We start from the raw sequence: 21,481 nt of genomic DNA, 5'->3' as shown, positions 1-21,481 counted from the left end.
TTTTTGACTGCTAAGATCGACTTGTGTTATGCCACCAATTTTTGACAGCAGACTTGTATATTTGTGGCATTAGCACAGTCCTTCTCAAAATAGTGGGGCAGTGGGCGCAATGCGATATCAGGCACATATGTTCCAGGCGAACAGGCTTTTGCCATTGTACATCCACAGCACCAGGAGGTGCATTGCCTTTCTCATTATCAAGGTCTCAATATTTAATAGTATGGTGAGTGAAGGAAGAAATCGTTTCTCTTTCTTGGGGGGTGCTTTGTAAAATATATACTGTATATATATATATATATTAAGAAGCACTGCATGATGAGGTAATTTGTTGACGGCAAGTATTTTTGAAGATTTTTGACGGTTTTGGTTTAATGCAGATTTGCTGCCAAAAAGTGAGATGCATACTTTGTACACATAGGTCAAACTGATAAGAAATAAAAGTAAATATAGATATTGTTTTGTGTTTTAAATGTGTTTACATCATAGTGATTTTTATAATAGTATATCAGTTAAGTTGAAACTCCTGAAAATAACAGTTGGGAACAGGTGCTGTTTTTACACTGTCACTTTACTATTGTAGCCTGTTGTCATGAATTTGCATCAGACCTAAATTGATAAGAATCTTCTATTGTGAATTGTCTCTTAAAAGTATCTTTTTTGACCTTGGAAGTTGTGGAGACTTTTTCTACTGTTTCATCATTTAGCCTTTTCAATTTCTGAAGAAGCTCTCAAACGATTCCGTAGAACATGTTCATCCTCGTTCCTGAAACTCTGGGGAGGGCCATATAAACATGGACATCAGCCAAGTTGATCTCACGTATAAACACTATAAAAAAGTTCTATTACAAGAACGGTTGATACATCCTCTATGACTTATAGTCCCAGAGAGTTAAGTGGCGAATGATAGCAGCAGCAACTGAGAGCATATTTAGTGGCAAAACTTGGGGACTGGATAAAAGGAACAAAATGAGGGGAGGCGAGGGTGTCACAGGCCCCCTGCCTACTAAATCAGACTAGTGCTAGCACATCCAGGAGGACACATGCTTGCTCATTTTGATGTCATCAGTCCGCACAGTTACACGCTGATGATCGAACATCTAATCAGGCCTACATTGATCCCGCTTCCCCGGAGTGTTCCTCCTTCCATTCACACAGTTCCTTGATTCAGCGGGCGATCAATGCTTTTGCAAATGTACCATCTTCACGGACAGACCAGCCGCGCCAACCAATTAGCCAGCCAGGTGCAATCACTTCACCACAGAATTGAATTGAATGTGCTCGGTACAGTGCTATTGCGGGATTGAGAATAGGAGGAGAAATAACTCATATAATCCAGCTCCTGTAGCAGATGAAGTAATCAACCATGAAAATAAAAAAAAAATAAAAAATGGCCACAAGCATACCAGCAGTGCTGATGATATTGTTCGATAGACACCAGAGAGCCTTTGCAACACTTTGGTGATACACTGTATCCATAGATCCATTTTCTAGAGCCGCTTATCCTCACAAGGGTTGCAGGCTTGCTGGTGCCTATCCCAGCTAGCTAAGGGCAGAGACGACACAAAGACAAAACAACCATTCACGCACCCAATCACACCTAAAGACAATTTAATATGTCCAATACACCTGCTATGCTTGTTTTTGGCATGTGGGAGGAAGCCGGGGTGCCCAGAGAGAACCCACACAGGAGAACATGCAAACACCACACGGGAAGGCCAGAGCAAGGTGGATTTGAACTCTGGTCCCTGAACTGTGAGACGGACGTCCTAACCACTGCTCCACCAAGCCGCAGGTGTGATACGATCCACAAAAATATAGAAATGCATCATTTGAAATACACACTCAAGAACATGCAGTGCGTAAAAATGGCGTTTCTCTCTCTTTTTTTTAATTATTCCATCCATTAAATACCCTACGTTTGCGCTCAAAAGAAAAAGCTGCCATCGTGAAATATGAAGATACTGAAATAGCCTTTTATAAGGAGGAAAGATAATTGACTCACTGGGCTAGATATGCTAATTGTACTTCCCTGGTATTTAATCATGAACCACATATAATGCTGCATGTTTTTCTCCCTCATGTTTATATTTATGTAACAGCCTTTTTGATACAGTATTTGTTTTATGTTTTCATTAGCATGCTGTATCTTGTCAGAGAACATGATGCTAAAACCCTGAATAAATGATATCACAGACAGGATCATACTGTATTGGCTTTCATTCTGTCAGAATTCCTCATTATTTCAAGGTCAGAGTCCAAAATGAAACATGGGTGCTCACTATCTGCTTGCCCATATGGAGGAGATGCTCACTGGTAATGGAGCACAGAAAGTAATGAAATGTAGCTTCCTCTCAATCAGATGAAAACTTACCCAGATGGCAAAAAAAAAAGGGCTGTTATTTCTATAAAATTTCCAGCAATATACTTTGTCTGTCTTTGCTTTGTTCAGGTTTAGTTAGTGTTGTGTATGCATGAAAATGATAGAAGTTCTCATTTGGCATTTCATGCCTAGAAGCTTTTCCCTGTCGGCTTTACAGGCTTTTGGGCTCAGCATTAACAAGCCTGCTTCTCATTTGCGGTTGCTACCCAAAGGAGACATCTAAAACTGGAGCCGCTGTTTGTGCAGAACAATCGTGATACTTTGTTGCCATCTGCTGTAAGCATGTGTTTTGAGGCATTACCGCTGCTGCTAATAGATGACAAAAAGCAAATGAAAACGACTGCGAGCGAGAGTAGCGGCTTTAATAAATGTGACATTATAAACAAGCATCATGTAGATTACCGAGACAGTTAATTGGAATTACATACAAAGTTAACCGCTGTAATGTCAACAATGCATATTTTCATGATGGCATTTTGCAACAAATCCTAATTACTCAGCCGTTTCATTCACATTGTGTGTTATCATAATACTTCACTCATTCAATGCTAGCGGTTATCGGACTCTCCCTTACATTAATTAAAGAAATAAATGCTGTCAATAAGTACCTGGGATTGAATGTCTGGACACTTTAGGATTGGATGAGTTAATGACTCATCTTTATTCATGCTCAAGCTTCTTTTTCTTAAAGCAGACCTTCATTATTAGCATGTTTAAAAAATTTCAAGTGAAAATGGTAGAAATACAAAATATTTAAAATTACCAACTACAATTAGAATCTCCTCATTAAAACAAAAATGGTGGTTTCACCAAGAAGGCATCAGCAGAACTGAAAGATGGAAAAACAGAACAGTCATTAAATGGCATTTTTTTAAACATATGTGCACAGTTTAAGAGAAAGAACAAGCTGACCTTCCAACGGTTTCCACATTCGTTGCACAGGACAAATGTTGTCATGGGCTCGTCAGCACTGCGTGTCTGCACCTATCAAGCACATACACAACATGTACGAGGCGTTCAAAAATGTCTATTATCATTGTTATGTCCAGTAGAACCTATCAAATCCATTGTTTATCTATGCACAATTCAGAATTCCACCATGTGCCTCAGCAAAACTATTATCCACTAATGGTGGGACATCAGCTCAAGAAGCATCGAAAGACTCAGTCTGGTGCCAGTTCTTAAATGAAATGGCTAATTATTTAATTTCTGTTATTTCCATCAATCCATCCATTCATCCGTCATCTTATCTTCTCATCTTATATACGAGAAGCAAATTGAAGGTCTTCCTTTCGGAACTGAAAAATGCTATCTATTTTGACCGTGATTGGTTGGTGACCAGTTCAGGGCGCGCCTCTTCCCATAAATCAAACGGTATGCGCTCTGTTTCACTAATGAAGACAACAGCGACACTAAATCAATGGATGGAGGAATCTTCTTGACCGACGAGCGGCCAGCGGTGGTTTATCTTAACTCTACAGGTTTATTTGGAAACCCAGATGACTTGTGATCTAAAATGGCTTCCCACAGGACCTGCTGCCAATGGAAAAACATCCAGAATAGGAAGTTCATCTTCATTTGTGCATAGGTAACCACCAGGGCCAACTTGCTGTTTGTGACTTACTTGATTGTATGTGCAGTTCTTCTTTTTGCACTTGCCGCACTGCAGCAGGTCGGTGGTGGTGCCCCCAGTTTTGGCCATCTGGTGCTCCCTGATGGCCTCCTGGGTGAGGACGTTCCTCAGTTGTTTTAGCTCGTCGCTAGCCATCTCCTTTATGTTATGTAGAGACACAGCACAAAACGTGGTCAAGACATAAAAAGAATCATTCATGTGTTGGGATATTGTGCTACTAACAAATCGGAGGGCTACTCAATCCCAAATAAACTTGTTTTTGAAGTGACGAACTGTATACAAATGAGTGTCTCATCTACCAATGCTGTCTACATGTGCTGGTCAGTATCTTGGCATTTATGTGCATTTGTTGAAAGCTCGGGAAATAAAGCATCCGTGTGGCATCGTCAAAAAGGTTTTGCTGCGAAACAGTCAATGGAAGATATCTAAACAGAAAGTAACTTGGAAGACGGTGGCAAAGTTCATTGTAAATATTTAACAAAGCTATATTACGTATGTAAACGAGTGTGGTGGGAAGTGACTGCAGTGGCGTTAGGGTGTTTGTGTTCTTGCAATTTTGGTTCCTAGAGTAATGCTTGACTGAGTGTTGTTATTCCAGTGTTGTCAGGCTGCGGTTTTAATATGAGCTGTATTCACTGCTACAACTTCCTTTAAGCTACACTATGCATAATCGTCACAGGAATACTTTCTAATATATAATTTCATTTCAATCCTTTTTACAATAATAGGGATGTCAGCTTTTTCAAATAAAGTCATTTTGATTCACTGTTAGATCCACATTACCTCAGCACTCATAGTGGCAATGCGGTTTAAATCAATGCTTCCTGCGAGAACGTTCCTGCGCAGACCAGGGTTCTTTGGGTCCTTTAAATTACTGATGCGGCTTCTCACTCTGTTCTTATATTTCATGTCGGTGGCCTTGATCTCCTGATAGATATGTGCGTCAATAAGTTAAGGAAGAACAGATGTTAACCACAGGCTTAGTTTATGCGCGTATTTGACTGAATCAAAGGATATGATCTTCAATCTCTGCTGCCATGCTGTCACAGTTAGTCCCAAAGTCTTTGTAGTCATCTGTGAACAAAACACAATAAGAGACATTAGATTAGATTAAATTGAAGACAAAAATAAATGGGAAGTATGTATGGTAGGTAGGTAGGCAGGTGGGTAGGTATGCAGATGGATGGATGGATGGATAGATAGATAGATAGATAGATAGATAGATAGATAGATAGATAGATAGATAGATAGATAGATAGATAGATAGATAGATAGATAGATAGATAGATAGATAGATAGATAGATAGATAGATAGATAGATAGATAGATAGATAGATAGATAGATAGATAGATAGATAGATAGATAGTGTTTTTTTTCCTCTGTGAAGAGGGTCTGTCCGGATGCACCAGGGGGTAGCAGATGGTGATGGAAATGACTTACCCATGTCGGTATAAACAGATTTTATTCTAGTCACACAATGGCCTCTAAAGAAGTCTCCTGCAAAATGCATGCACCCCACCCTCTTTTGTGCCTGTCTTCTTATAGTGAGAGTGACATGCACATTCAAAATTACTCATCACCCATGTATGTGTATACTCAAATTACATTTCCCTTTGTTCTCTGAGAGCCAGTGAGATACCAAGATTCAATCACCCCTAGTCTCTAGCTGTCTGTTCTACAGGACAGTAAGATAGACCGCCTTTCCTGTGTGACCCTCTGTTTCACACCATAGGAATCCACAAAACATTTAATTTACCACTTGGAATACCCATTATCTATCTACTCAATGTCTCATTTTACCTCTCAAAGCTGTTGGATCCCCGGGACTCGCAACACTAAAAAGCTATGGGAGCTAACAGGAACGTTTGGAGTCCCAAACTGGTGCTATTAAAAGGACAAAGTGAGTCCAAAGTTTAAACTGCATTTACAAGATGTCAGCAAAAAAAACATAAAACCAAAAAACAGATATTAACAATTGTCACAGTAAAATGCATTCAAATTTATTAAAATAACAGAATGAGCTTACATGTAGCATCAGTCATCATCTTCTTCATATCGCAACCATTGATATAACTGTCCATTTTGGTAAAGTTTTGTTATTTTGAGTGTTCATTTGTTTGGTTTCAACATGTCTGATTTGTTCCTTTTCTCGAGCTTCCAAAGTGTTTCTTTTTTGCTGCTTTACTTTCGGACTGGGTATTATTTGACTTGTCATTAATACTTTTTTTTGCAGAGTTCACCTAGTTTTGTGCCTTTGGAAGGCATTTTAGAGGGGGGGGGGGGGGGGGGGGGGGGCAGTTCCTTAAATCTTTATAAAGACAAACTGTATCCAATCCGCAATTTTTCTGTGAAATAAACTTGAATGGTTTAAAAATTTGGCCCACGACTTGATGATAGGGAAAAATGGCAGACTTATGTTGCATAGCTAGCTAGGACTTCATTTACCCCACATTCCTCAAGCTTTATCCCTGCTGTGGGCGAATAACTTTCTGATCTAAATCTCCGTTACACTTTAAGTCGATTCAAAATAATATTTTTCAGATGCTAAACTCACCAACCATGTAGTGATTCTCATCACTTGTTTGTTCTGCTGAACAAAAGAATAGATGGACAATGATGAATATGTCGATATTAAAAAAAAAGGACAAATATTAATTTGAAAGTATGCGGCCCCTTCAAATATTTTGCATCTAACACACAGGCACACCTTTTGACTGTCTCATCTTTGAAGTTTCTCATCGTTTGAATGTTGGCGTTTCAACATTAAAATATACTACCTCAATATGTTCTTAAAATGACCACTGTGCAGTTCATTAGCGATGATAAAAATGTCCTCACTGTCGGTGCGCAGGGCAGAGGCCAGCATCTCGATGCACTTGTCTCGGACAGAGTCTCCAGTAGTCAGGTGAGGCGGTAATGGACCCCCAGCGGATGCGAAAGCAGGTGACATAGGGCTGGTGGGCGTGGTGGGAGTTTTAGGGGTTTCCGGTTTGCTATTTCTGAAAAAAAGATGCAAATTGCATTCAAAATGCAACCTCATGTAACGAGCACTTTTTTTTTTAACCTGCCAACCTTTCATTGCAGTCAGTGGATAGCTTTCTTTGCGGAGGTCCCGGCTGAGAGGCCTTTGAGCCATGAGACTCTCGCCTGTCACATAGAGTCAACTTCATCACCTCTTTGCTTTTAATAACACCAGATTTCACTTTATGAGTGCTGCGTGTACCTTTCCGATGTGAGCTTCTTTGCAGGGGGTGAAAGGCTGTTGCGCTTTGAGTCCGACTCCCGCCTGTGTAACAATACACTTGAGGAAACATGTTTCTATAAGAAGAAAATTAAAAATAGTACTTGGTGCAGACCTGTCAGATTTAGTAGTTGTTGCATGGTGTTTCACTGGCTGGCTTAATTTAGAGTCAAGGGAGTTCTTCCTGAAAGACAGAAACAAAATCGATTTACAAGAAACATTGATATATTTGGGTCTTTAGTCATGCTAGAAGATTTATGTTTTATTGAACGAATTCCATCTCATAAATTTTCTTGTGTACGAATGTATTAAAAAAAATCAACTCTGCAAGAACATTTTCTCTCATTTTTAATTCCTGTAAGTGTAATTGACCAGGATCTTTATACATTATGTATAAGCCAAAACTTGATTTACCAACAGCCATCATCCATCAATGTAAAATTAAGCCTTGTATCTGCCCCAGGGTAAGAATACTTTGGGATTTCACAGTATAGTTAGTTTTTATTTCAGTATGACTTCATCTTTTAATGTGATTCATTTTCATTAGTTTTTAGAGCAAGTTTGTTAGTTATTAATGTTTTTTGTTGTTGTTTTAAATATATTGACTACTTGTCCTTTTATGAGGTAACAAAAAACAATTAGTAGAGTGAAAGATCCCTGACCGGCCGGTTGCGAGTGTTGAGTGAGAGTACCAAAAGAACTACATTTAAAATAAAAACTAATTTATTATATTAATTTTTATTATTTATTATATACAAAGATGAAATGAAAGCCATTTTTGCTATCATTATAGTTATGGTTTGTGTTTGAAATCTAAGTTTCAGTTGGTTATCATTTTGTATAAGCGTTTTTATTGTTCACAGAAATGTTTTTCCAATTGTTTGAGTTCCTTTTTTCATAGTTTTCTTTAATAATCTTGATCTGCCCAACAGCTGAACATGCACTTTCACACACATGCATATCCAACCTTTCTTTCTTTGCATCCATTGGCTGTTTTTTAGTGATTTTACTATCCAAACTGTCTTTCCTGCAAGAAGAAAACACAGAAACCTTTGTAGATTGTTGTTTTTTTGTTTTTTTTACCAGTTGAGCCAGGTTTGTTAAAATATATCAAACAACCAAACAATATATATATATATATATATATATATATATATATATATATATATATATATATATATATATATATATATATATATATATATATATATTCATATATATATATATTCATATATATATTCATTTGGTTGCAGTTATTTCTAGACCCACACCCACAAAAACTTGGAAAAAAAAAAGTCTGGTCTTATATGTCTAGACTCCTAAATTTTTTTGAAATATGTCTTTGAGATTGAAATAAATAATAAATACGTAAAATAAAATACAAAAAATAACAATGTGTAATAAATTCATTTAAAAAAAGTGTAATAAATTTTAAAAAAAAAAGAAGAAAGCCTTCTACTCCTATCTCAAGCACGATTTATTTCCGTCTTTACATATCCATTCCAGAAATGGGGAATTTTTGTCCCAGTTTCCGAACCTGTCTCTTTTCACACAGTCAGTTGCCTTTTGGGGTGAAATTTTAGAGTCTGAGGAGTCCTTCCTGCGGTAAAAAAATATATATCAAAAGTCTTCAAGTATTCCATCGCCTGAGCTGTGGCGTTACGAATCGAATCCCACCTCTCCTTTTTCCCATCCAGCGAGGGGCGCTTTGGCACAGCTGGGGGGTGGAGATGAAGTGGCAGCGGAGGCAGAGGAGCATTTGGATCGGGGGGCTCTTTTCTAAAAGGACAAGACAGCTTGAGCGGGAGGTCGGTCACGTCACGGCGAGAGCCGATGTCTTCAGAGCACGCTAACCTCGGCGGTGGGGGATGGAGGTTAAAAGAAAACGGAGCCCACGGAGCGTTTGGGTCTTTTGGAGCTTTCCTAATGTGAGCAAAACACGAGTTTCCTGAAAATAAATTCATTTGCTGCACAGTCATGCGTGTGAGCGCATAATACATCCCGCCTGACCTTTCTTTCTTGGAGTCCAGAGCGGGGCGCTTAGCCTTGGGGGAGTTAAGCCCTGAAGCATGTGAGCGCCCAAGCGAGGAGTCTTTACCATCCTTCCTGAACAAATTTTCCGCGTGAGTGTTGGAACGTGTGCCTCCGGCAAACGCGCTCACGGTAAAGATGCGCCGAAGTGCGTCGTGGCGTCATGCGCAGTGACAAGCCCATCATGCACTTGGGTTCAGGATGCTGACCTCTCTCTGTTCACAACCGCAGACGGGCGCTTGGTCGGGAGAGGAGGCCGAACGGGCCGAGGAGGTGAGGGGAAGCGGCTTGGGTAGAGAATGCTGCTGTCCAGAACTCCTCTCCTGAAATGAAGAGGCTTTCTCTGAAAGATCCGCCGCCATGTGACATCACACCTCTCTTTCAGGTGGCAAAAGCGGAAGCGTTCCACGATGGCGACACTCGAAAGCGAACCCTTCCGTGTCAGTGGTCCGCGACAGATTGACGAATAAAACAGGCTAAATGTCTGAGATGGATGATTTTCTTCTGGCGGTGTGGGATAGGAAGTCCTGAATCCCCCCCAGGTGTACAAATTGTGTGGTGGATTTAGTATGTGTTTTTTCATAAGCTTGTCCCCCTTATCGGGATGATTGAGTGATTGACGTGAAGACTGCAAGGTTTAGCTTTGACTTTAGTTTGAGGATGATGGAGGTTTGATTGATTGTTTTTTTTTTTTGTTTGTTCTTTTTTTCCTTGGGCAAGGATCATTTTTTGTGAGGGACAAAGTGCCAGAAGTGAAGACGAAAGCGCTGTTAACATTTGGCTGACTAATCGACGATTACAGTTTGGGTTCATCTCCAAAAATGATGGATCGCCAACGATGACAGAAGGGAGTCCCCATATCGACGGGACTGTCAATGGCGTAACAGCAAAAATGTGTAAAATGCCCACCTCTACAGTTCTCAATGATCTTAATATTAGATAAGCACTGGTCAAGGGTGTCAGACTCCCTCCATAAAAAGACATATTTGACAGGAATGTACTTATTTATTATTTTTATTACTATTTTTAAAAGACAAGAATTCTTGTTCATGGCACTGAACTTACTCTTGCTACTCCACCACTATGCACTCTTGCTGTCTTCTCTGGAGAACTATTCACAACATCCGCTTGCCTTAATCTCCTCGTCCACAAATTCCACTGGATTAAATTAGTTTTTTTAATGTGACACAAAGCACCCCCCCCCCCTCAAAAAAATAACTTATAAACTAAATATGTTAGTGTATATCTGGTTGTTTTAAAATGAAAAGGTTTTGTATTGATTTAATTCTAGTTAGTTGTAGTGTTGTGTGTTTTGCCACCTACGATATAATTTCTAGACCAGTGGTTCGCAAATGGGGGTACGGGTACCCCTGGAGATACTTGAAGGAAGTCCAGGAGGTATTTGAGATTTAAAATAAAACAAACAAACAAGCGTACAAAAATCCTTTAAAAATAATTGTTGAGATAATTAAATGTTTCAGGAAAATATAAATTCATAAAACACATTTTATGTTCAGTAGGTTATTCAATTTCATTATTTTTAAAAGCCAGATTCTACTAGAATGATTGGACCCAATTTGTTACGTGCCACCTCTCGTTACCTGTCAAGTTCATGATTTATTTTTGTGAACACACTTCTACTATGATCCAAAAAAAGGACACTGGAAGTTGATTATTTTTCTGTGGACGAATATTTATTTACAATTATTTGGTTTTAAGAAACAGGTCTGACACTTTATGTGGATTACTTTTTTTTGTGGACAAATATTTACTAATAATTAAGTTAATGATTTTTTTGTTTGTTTTGGTAACAGGCCTCGACAGTAATCCCAAAAGATGATGGTTAATGTTGAATATTTTCAGTGGAAAAATATTTATTTATAATTATTTCTTTTTGAGGAAAAGGTCTGACATTTTATGTGGATTATTTTTTGTGGACAAATATTAATAATTAATTAATGATTTATTTTTGGAAACAGATCTCGACTGTAATCCCAAAAGATGACGGTTTATGTTTTACGCTTTTCTGTGGACAAATATTTATTAATAATTCAATTATTTCTTTTTGACAACAGATCTCTTCTATGATCCAAAAGACGTCACTTTATGTTGGTAGTATTATGTGGACAATAACAAATGAAGTTTTAAGTTGTTTTTTTTTGTTTGTTTGTTTTTTAAACCCCAAAATGCTTTGCGCTGGTTAAGGCGTACTTGGATGAAAACATATTTCACAGGGGGTACATCAATGAAAAAAGGTTGAGAAGCACTGTTCCAGACATTTGAGATTGATCTCATCTCACCTTTCAAATAATGGCTTTGGGGCAGTAGTAGACTTTTCCTTGTCGATGTCGCTGGCAGGTTTGTCTGGCAATGAGTTCATCTTCCTTTCAGGTCTGCACTCTTCTTTGGCTTTCGAGTAGTTGAACTTTTTTCTGATCTCCTTTAAGCGGTCTTTGTCATACTTCTGTTTCTTCTCAAGATGACTGTGTTCTGCTTCTCGTGGCTTTTCCGCTTCTTGTTGAACTATTTCTGTTAGCCGTTTCCCATACAGGTGCTTTTCATCCTCACGCTCATCTCTGTGCCCCTTTTTAATCTTGGGCTCCTCATTATGTTTTCCTTTGCTGTCTTTAATGGACTGGTTTGCATCAAGGACTGAATTATGTCTCTGTTTGATGTCCAATCTCCTGCGACCAACAATAAGAACAATAGATGCTCCATTTTTAGGGATAATAAACATGTAACGATGTCTTAGTTTTTCTTTTATTTGGGGCAAAAGAAGGAAAATCGTTTCTTCTGCAATGTAAAAGTACTACATGCAAGATGGCTCAACAAACTCCGCTTTTCTTCTGCTTATGTTGTCATCGAGCTTGTGACACATTTTTCATTCCCCTGCTGCTGTTTCCACTGCTCTTATCAAATACCGAACAATAGGTGTGGGTATATCCCACTGTCTCACAATTCGATTTGATTGTGATATTTGGATCTACGATACGATTTGATTTTTGATTCAAAACGTTTCACAATTCAAAATGATTTGATTGACAATGATTTCGCTTCAATCTATGATTGCTCAAAAATTATGACCTACTCCAGTTTGTTTTGCACGACAGGATGACAAATGGGGACATTCGAGTGTCATTGTTTATTACATGTATTACATTGCACGTGGGCCACAAATGTTACTCAATTCTATGATTGACATACAAACCACTAGAGTGGAAGACGGAAGCCTTATTTGTGAACATAAGTGACTTGACGGACTATGTCCTGTAATTAATTGATTGGTTGATTTTATTGAAGGTAAAATAAACACATTTCAAAATTTGAGAACAAAAAGAACAAAAAAAAAAGAAGCGGATAAAGGAAATGGTTATTATATGCTCAGTTTAGTGAGGTTTATATTTTAAAAAGGAAGTATAAAGACGTATAAAAATGATCTAATCCTACTCCTTGCATTTTATTTACTCAGATGTTAATATACAGTAGACACTACTCCTTGCATTCTACTTACTCAGATGTTAATATAGAGTAGATACTGTTTCACATCAAAAAGACAGAGAGAGTCACACTCCTCTTATTGGATGTCAGCATTAATATAAACTCATAAGAATATAATATCTATCTATATACAGTCAGCCCCCGGCTTACGAGCACCCTGATTTGCGAACAATTCGCCTTACGAGCGTGGATCAGGGAGATAATTGTCCTCCGCTTACGAGCAAACCTCTCGTCTTGCGAGCATTCCGACAAACCAGCCATTGAGTATGTAGAAATGTTCTCACCTAACTGCGTCAACATATTCAGCAGTTGCGTCATCTACAATCATTAACAGATACTTATGGCGGTAACGTGAACGATATTGGTCTTACAATCTCACACTGACTGTCTCACTCACGGTGTCTAAATATATTACCATTTAAGTGTAGTGTTTGTACAGCTAAAGGGAAAAACAGCTGACATGAAATTAAATGTGCCGATTGCAGGACAAAGAATTGTCATTGGTTTAAATGTGTGTTTTTTTTTAATTAATTGTCAATACATTCCAACCGTTTAAAAAAAAGTGCGAATAATTATCAGTCAGTCAAGGAGACGCCAATATGCTATTGGTCGATTAAGGTCACCCGGTCTCACTCACGGAGATGCTATTGGCCGGCGTCACACGTCAATCACAGAAATGCCGATATGCTATTGGCCGAACGCCTTTATCTAGCTTGATGGGACAGGATGGAAGGAAGTAGACAAAATGAGTGAAAAACGGAATGTTTTGAAGACTTTGCAAACTTTATCTGTTAGACATAGCTTCTAAAATTACTAGCAGCGGTAAAGGAAGAAATAAGAGGATGATGTTTTAGTATCTCCGTGATTTGCACCATGACTGAAAGAGTTACTGTAACACTGTAAGACCAATAGCCTATATGCGTTACCGTATTAACACAAGAGGTTAATCTCTGCACCCTGTTACGGCTGGTATTACAGTGCCATATAATGGTTGCTTGACAAAACTGCATGTCATGTTAGTCGGCGGCCTCCCAACATGCTTTGGGACAGCGCCATTCTTGCAATTCTGTAAGTTGTAACCAACGGTGAACTGACGCTCGAATAAGCCATAAGTGTGGTGCCTAGTAAATACAACACACACAACCTCCCCTCCGCCTCCACCCAGCTCAATTCACGTCGGGAAAAACAGCTGACATGAAATCAAGTGTGCCGATTGCAGGACAAAAAATCGTCACAGGTTTAAATGTGTTTTAATCAATAAGGTGTCAATACATTCCAACCGTTTAAAAAAAAGTGCGAATAATTATCAGTCAGTCAAGGAGACGCCAATATGCTATTGGTCGATTAAGGTCACCCGGTCTCACTCACGGAGATGCTATTGGCCGGCGTCACACGTCAATCACAGAAGTGCCGATATGCTATTGGCCGAACGCCTTTATCTAGCTTGATGGCACAGCTGGTTGGGATGGAAGGAAGTAGAGAAAACCCTGACTGAAAAAGTTACTTTGACACTGTAAGACCAATAGCATATCTGATTTACCGTATTGACTTCGAGCTTTCATCTCTGCTCATCTCTGCTTATCACAGCACAAGTCACGTCTTTCTAAAGGTAAAAGTCATTTTTCCTTTGTATTTGTTATTTAATGCAACTGTACAGTAGATTATGTCACTTAATATTAATATATGTATACAGCGTGATGATTTTACCTAAGGCTTCTGCGCGCGTTGCACGCATTCACGAATTAACATGGGTTTGGATTGCCCGCTATACGAGCAATTCGAGATACGAGCGTAGCCGCTGAACGGATTAAGTTCGTAACCCGGGGGCCCACTGTATCTATATATATATATATATATATATATATATATATATATATATATATATATATATATATATATATATATATATATATATATATATACTGTACTGTATATGCATATAATAATTTGTGTTTATACACAGACAAACAGATGCATACACATAATACATACTTACACACACATACAGTATTTCTCATTTTTCATGTGTAACAAACTTTTTTACAAGATCTTTTTCAGTTTATACTTAATCTTTTGTGTTTTTTTAATACTATGTTTATAAAACTTTTGGAACACAGATTAAAATGACTTCCTTTGAAGGCATCATATAAATAGCAGCTATCACTAATGCTGGAGACTTGTGCTGTGTTGTTCAATGACAGCGTGATTGAAAAGCAGTTTCTTGGCATTAATGATTGAATATGATTTTTCTTTTTTTTTTTTTAAGCCCGGTGTGATTACGTCGATCGAGATGTGACGTAACGGTTAATGCCGCAGTACAACTACAACATAAAAGTGTACTTCAGCCATTGCATTCATGTCCATTTATTATTTGGTGTGTTTATTTTGAAATCCGTTTGCTGGCGCCGCGATGTTCTAGTTTCTTCCTTGGGAGCCGACAAGAAGCGGTTTTCATTCATTTATTTATTTAGTAAAGCAATTTTGGGACATTTTATATTGATTTTGAATCGCAGTAAATTAGTATTATTTATTAGCATTATTAGAATTAACATTTATTATTAGCATTTTTCCTTTTTTTGGAAATCATATATTTGGCACACTTTTACAGTAGAATAATACCACCACAAAAGTGCACAAAACTTGCATTTGACCAAGAGTTTTACAGCCACCATTTTAAACCCTAAGAGAAGTAGCGAGGCCCGTTACGCCATGATTGTGACAAACATTGCAGACGTTTTACACGTCTGGTCTTGGTGCAGCTGTTGCTGGGCTACTTACTGACCTGGGTGAGACGTTTGGAGACACGGATTCTTTGCCAGAGTCCAAACCATTGGGCTCTTCTGCCGCTTTCTCCGTTTGAGAACGGCTGGAGTCTGTGTGTCATCAGGGGAAACATTGTCTGGGCATGATCTATTTAACTGCACAGCCAAAACAGCAGCTACGCACGACATACCCAAAAGTCTTTTCCATTCCTTAATCAGGACTTTTGCCAAAGCAATGACTTCTTCGTCTGTGCAGTGCTTCCTGATGCTATTCACAGACATGCCGATTCTTGTCTCCTAAGACAAATATAACCATGAATTTCGAGCTTTGATTACCCGTTCGCTAGATGGGAGAAAGTATTAGCACACATCTTAGTCAATTATTCCAATATGCATTTGGTTAGTCTTGAGTCTTCATGTCAGAGAGAGAACTTTTGGATGCTTCCAAAAGGCTGTTGTGAGTTTGATGGAGAAGAATTTAAACTCATGTCTACTACAAATTTTTGGGATGCATTGAACACAGATTATCATCCAAGATCTTCTCTACCAAATGTTCTTCTGGATGGATAGACAAAAAAAAAAAAGTTACAGAGAGGAATGAAGTTGTTATTTTCCTCTGTTTTCAACATGCCCCAATACTTTTTCTCCACGCAGTCTGTAAATTTATCATCACACTAAGGGACCTGCTCCAGTTGGTTCTTGTGTGTGTGTATATATTACCTGGAGGAGTTTAAGTGTCATTTTGAAACTTTTGAGTTCCTTCAGCAGGTCCATAGCACCTTCCTGCACATTCAAAGTTGGACACCTTTAAGACATTTACCATTTAATTCCTAAAAGGGATAAGTCAACCAAAAACCTTTCTCTAAAATATGTTCTACGTACCGGCATTACAGTAAACATTGCATTCCGTTATTCCGTTTGTGCATCATGAATTAAATCCACGTTGTGATTCATCTCAGGGGAGGCCAATTTGTCATTGGATGCCACCTGCAAATGACATCACAGTTGCTCAGAGCTAAGGTAACAAATCACGGCATCTGTTTTATGACTTAGGTCATGTGATGTTGTTACTTGAGCTCTGAGCAACTGCAATGTCATTTTCATTCGATAGCAAGAGAGCGGATTTTGCGTCTTAATTTATAATACACAAATGCAATATTAATCAAAATGTCAAGTCTGAATTAGTGGGGGTGCATAGATCATATTATTTTAAAGAAAGGTTTAGGGTTGACTTCCCCTTTAATTACTCAAGTCATAAATATGTACGTAGCAGTTCATTGTTGAAAAGCATGACATTAAAAAATATTTTTTAAAAAGTACAAAGTTTCTCATGAAAATATTTGTGTCAGTTTCTTTGTCTTTTCCTTGTGGTAACTAAACTCAGTCTCATCTTGTTCTGAGTCTATGCATATTCTTACTTTGTTTATGCTTAATTCAACAGAATATACAATAATGTCAATCAGTTAGTACATATGTTAATAGAGCTATTTAATATTTTTTGTATTTTTTTCGTGTGTAGTGGAGAGGAGCCAGATATTATACATGGCAGGTGCTATAGAATATGATTCCAAAGCATCCAAGGAGGAATGTTTTTCCTGGCTTTGTTTTTGTTGCTTTAGAGAATAACATTTTTTCTGAGGCAATGAAAAGCAAATAGTTTGTTTTAATTGGTTGGGACTTAAAAATGAACATTTAAAAGTCAGAATATACAGTTTGCTTTGGTGAAAGTAACTCAACAGTTTAGGGTGTCCTGATCAGATATTGAAATTGGACTTGGGTCCAATATATATAAAAAAATAATTAAAAAAAACAGTATGGGATTATATCAGTCTAAATTTAAAATCACCAATAGCACTCATATATAGGACACTTTAATTCATCCATCCATCCACTTCTTAGACCTGCCTATCCTCACAAGGGTTGAAGGCTTGCTGGTGCCTATCTCAGCTGACTTCAGGCAGTAGGTGGGGGACATCCAACAATTTATTATGTCCAATACACCTGCCATTAATTTTTTTGGGAGTGTGTGTGGAAGCCAGAGTGTCGAGAGGGGATGTTCCTTTAATTTGCAAAAAAAAGTTGAAATAAAACGATTGTACTTTCAAATCACAGTAACAGTAATGTATTGTGTAACCAGTACTTGCCAACAATACATTGCAGTGGAGGTATTCTAAAAATAAACACACACTTGTTCCCCAAAAATAATGATAGTGAAGGACAATCTTTTTGACAACAATCTTATATTTCATGCCTATATACAAGATATTACAATATTTTACTCACCTCATGCAGCTATGTAGGCTTAAGTATAAGGTTATTTATTTTAAGCGCTAAAAATGTTCTATCCAAAATTCGAGTACTTTACTGTAAAAGACTTGGAAACGCAATGTATAATTTAGAGCCGGCCAACAGAGCAACAGCGCACTTTGCAACGCACTGAATACTTTGCAAAATGCAACTTCTGTTTACGTTGTATTCAACATATGCACCACGCACACATTCACTCATACAGCTAAGCAGTTGGCAGCACTTGACCCACATCAATCTGCACTCCACAACTGCTCCCATGTCAGTGTTTTGCAAACACCTGTTGATCGTATTTTACAGGGAGCCTTGACAAGTGCGCGACACAAGCACACGCGCGAGCGTACACACACGTACACACCCACACACACTGCGTGCACACCAAACTGTAGAAGTGTTCCATTAGTTCGTGCAAGTTGATTTCAAGTTGCAGTAACGCAACAAGGCCTTGTGTTTACCCTCAGCAGAGGGGACAACACAGCGAGCTGCGCCGCCTACGGGTGTCCAGCTCCACTCACCGTTTTATTTCGAGACACCATTTTTTCCAACTTCTTGGCTATCCGGATTAACTCTTCCTCCCGCGTCATGGCTGCATCTAAATCAAACGCCGAGGTGCGTGAAAGAGAAAGCAATTAAAGTGGCGCTCGGCCGCAAGTCGGACTTTACGCGCGGTGCACTTCATTCAGTCGGAGGGCGTGTCCGCGTCCTCCAGTTGACAGCTAAATATAGACGTTGACTGGACAAATGCTTGAAGGGCAGGCGGCAGATTTGCAACTCAGTTCACCCTTGAAAGACTATTAAAACGTACATTTAAACGTGGACACAATATGTATTGAAACAACCCACAAAGCGTCACATGATGAGGAAAATAAAAATTGTCATCACCGTATATATTAGCATGTAGCAACTCCCCTAAAATAAAAATAGCACAAACAAACGAAGAGAAGAGTCGTCTCGGTGGGAATTCATTCTCTTGTTGAATACGCTTTCATTTATTTTTGCCATTGTCAATTTACCAGTAGGCCTACGTAATGCGATGGTGCCGTGAGATACGAATTAGTTCGTTCCGCGAAAATATAGTCACATGTCCAGCAATCACTATATGTACTTGTATATATATTGTTCATTATTTTTTTTGTTCATTATTTATACTAAATGACAAATAGTTATTACGTGACAAACGAATGAATAAATACAATTTAATTGACCAGGAGGAGGGAAACAAAACCACAGTAGGAGGAAAAAAATGGTAAACTGCAACAAATATTATGCATAACTGATATTTACTTATTTATTTATTTAGATAGATAGATAGATAGATAGATAGATAGATAGATAGATAGATAGATAGATGGATGGATGGATGGATGGATGGATGGATGGATGGATGGATGGATGGATGGATGGATGGATGATGATGATGATGATGATGATGATGATGATGATGATGATGGATGGATGGATGGATGGATGGATGGATGGATGGATGGATAGATAGATAGATAGATAGATAGATAGATAGATAGATAGATAGATAGATAGATAGATAGATAGATAGATAGATAGATAGATAGGAGTGGTTAGCATGGATGGATGGATGGATGGATGGATGGATGGATGGATGGATGGATGGATGGATGGATGGGTTTTGGGCGGACCGACCGACAGACAGACAGACAGACAGACAGACAGACAGACAGACAGACAGACAGACAGATAGATAGATAGATAGATAGATAGATAGATAGATAGATAGATAGATAGATAGATAGATAGATAGATAGATAGATAGATAGATAGATAGGAGTGGTTAGCATATCCACCTCACATGCAAAAGCTGTGGGTTTGATCCCAGCATGTTGCATGTGCTCTCCATGCCCGCATTGATTTTCTCCTGGAACGTTTCCTCCCACATTCCCAAAAACCTGCATGGTAGGTATTTTGGACACTCCAATTTGTCTCTGTGTGCCCTGCAATTGGCTGGCAACCAGTTTAGGGTGAACCCCCCCTGCTGCCCAAAGACAGCTGGGATAGGCCAGCAAGCCTTCAAACCTTGTGAGGATCAGCAGCTAGAAAATGAATGGATGGATGGACATGCATACATACTATACATACATGTATACATACTGGCAAGTCCACACTAACAAACTTCTAAATTAACATGGTCTCTGTGGCTAAAATTGGAAGCAAATCTTTTTTTTTAGGCTACAAGCCATCTGGAAGATTTTAAAGCTGCTTTGCAAAGATTTCAATAACATTACTGCCAAAGTATTATGATGCTCAGGACATTTTGTTCTTCTCTAATAGATGATTGCTTTTTCATGACAGAAACATACTGTGTGTTTAAATATGTGTTCTCCACACAAAGGAGGTCAGTGTGTAATGATTAATCTTTCTGCTCTGAAGACGGCAGGGCACAGTGCACGACTCCACGTACTATTTAAACAAAATCACTCTAGCGGCTGTGTCAAAAACATCAGGCACTGTTTACTGTTTACCTGTTTATCAGTCACAACTGAGAGAGAGCGAGAGAGAGAGAGAGAGAGAGAGAGAGAGAGAGAGAGAGAGAGAGAGAGAGAGAGAGAAAAGGAAAAGTCGAATTAAATTTTATACGTTCAAATCACTACCACTAGGCCGCGCTGTTGTGTAAGATACGAATACCAAACAATCTGCGTGAGTCTTCCAGTATTCCATTTAAGTATTGTCTTTACAAGCAGGGGTGAACTGTCGTGGCTAATTAGGTTTTAAAACGATCATAAGGGGTGACTAATTAAACATGTAAAATATGTTCAATCTTATTGCCCAGTCAGATTACAGTCTTTTTGTGCAGCCAGGTCTTAAGCATGTCTAAAAAGACTATAGGACCCTCATAATCAGTATTGTTGGCAAATAAACATCATTATCATTTATGACTATAACTTTATTTTGCAGGTTTACCTTTCTATTTTAATACATATTGTTCTTCTTTTATAAATTGGACCAAACCAAAAAATGAATACATTTTATGTTTGTTTGTTTTTAACAAAAGAAACCATCTAAAAAGGGAAGCAAAAGTAACAAAACAAAAAAATTAAATCTCCTATTCAATAGTTGTGGGTGTTTTGGGGGAACGCAACTCCCAGGATAAATGTTGAAACATTGTAATCAATTTCTTGTTTTGTTTTGTTTTGTTTTATTAATAATTGATATTGGTGGTGATAAGAGGTTAATTATTTTGTTGATGTCCATACTGAAAATCAGCTCATCAAATTCACAGCCCACCGTTAGATTCAAGACCTTGTCCATCAAATAATTTACAGACACAAAAAATGTCAAACTACATAATAAACCATGTACTGTATGTACGCATAAATGGAAAAGATCTACTCTAGAGGAAGTCACAGTTTTTTAATGTAACTTTTTAACTCAAAAATAATGGTCATACTACAATGAGCAATGACAGAACAATGACGGAATGAAGCACCGCTAACTGTGTTAATAGCAGCAGCAGTTGAAAGTGCAAACGAAAAGCCTGTCTTCAGTAAAGAGCATTATCTCTTTGCGGCGCTCTTACGCAACCGGCCCAGCGTACGAGCCGACCCAACCCGGGCTTCAAGGACTGGGCCGCCCGTCTGGCAGGTAGTGAGTGACA

At 38.4% G+C, this 21,481-nt stretch overlaps 1 protein-coding gene across 3 annotated transcripts; it reads right to left on the bottom strand.

The window, feature by feature from the left end:
- Nucleotides 1–2,721: 2,721 nt before the first annotated feature.
- Nucleotides 2,722–18,547, bottom strand: LOC148426674 (uncharacterized). Of its 3 annotated transcripts, XM_088410472.1 has the most exons (20): nt 18,369–18,547; nt 16,267–16,329; nt 15,738–15,843; nt 15,567–15,657; nt 11,587–11,970; nt 9,496–9,609; nt 9,266–9,361; nt 9,110–9,178; nt 8,933–9,034; nt 8,793–8,855; nt 8,223–8,282; nt 7,371–7,439; nt 7,238–7,300; nt 7,087–7,161; nt 6,853–7,013; nt 5,032–5,087; nt 4,797–4,952; nt 4,005–4,151; nt 3,293–3,364; nt 2,722–3,209 (listed from the first exon to the last, which is right to left on the bottom strand). In XM_088410472.1, exons 1-20 carry the CDS (start codon nt 18,435–18,437, stop codon nt 3,201–3,203), a joined length of 2,025 nt encoding a protein of 674 aa, XP_088266598.1. In that variant the 5' UTR covers nt 18,438–18,547; the 3' UTR covers nt 2,722–3,200. The 3 variants fall into 3 exon arrangements, with proteins under 3 accessions (XP_088266598.1, XP_088266597.1, XP_088266600.1); XM_088410471.1 differs by having other exon boundaries at nt 8,933–9,178; XM_088410474.1 differs by lacking the exon at nt 8,223–8,282.
- Between the last annotated feature and the right edge of the window lie 2,934 nt (nt 18,548–21,481).

This window comes from Hippichthys cyanospilos, chromosome 3, assembly GCF_059441005.1.
Source record: "Hippichthys cyanospilos isolate Australia breed blue-spotted pipefish chromosome 3, RoL_Hcya_1.0, whole genome shotgun sequence".
Lineage (NCBI taxonomy): Eukaryota > Metazoa > Chordata > Actinopteri > Syngnathiformes > Syngnathidae > Hippichthys > Hippichthys cyanospilos.
Note: the sequence above shows the minus strand (reverse complement) of the source record. Positions and strands in the feature narration are given on the sequence as shown.

Bases quoted from the DNA above. Each gene is read 5' to 3' on its own strand.
- LOC148426674 (XM_088410471.1), bottom strand. From the start codon at position 18,437: ATGACGCGGGAGGAAGAGTTAATCCGGATAGCCAAGAAGTTGGAAAAA. The intron at 9,610-11,586 runs GTGAGATGAGAT...TCTTCATTTCAG, and splicing joins CCAAAGCCATTATTTGAAAG to GAGAGGAGTTCTGGACAGCA. The intron at 8,856-8,932 runs GTGGGATTCGAT...TTTTTACCGCAG, and splicing joins CTGGATGGGAAAAAGGAGAG to GAAGGACTCCTCAGACTCTA.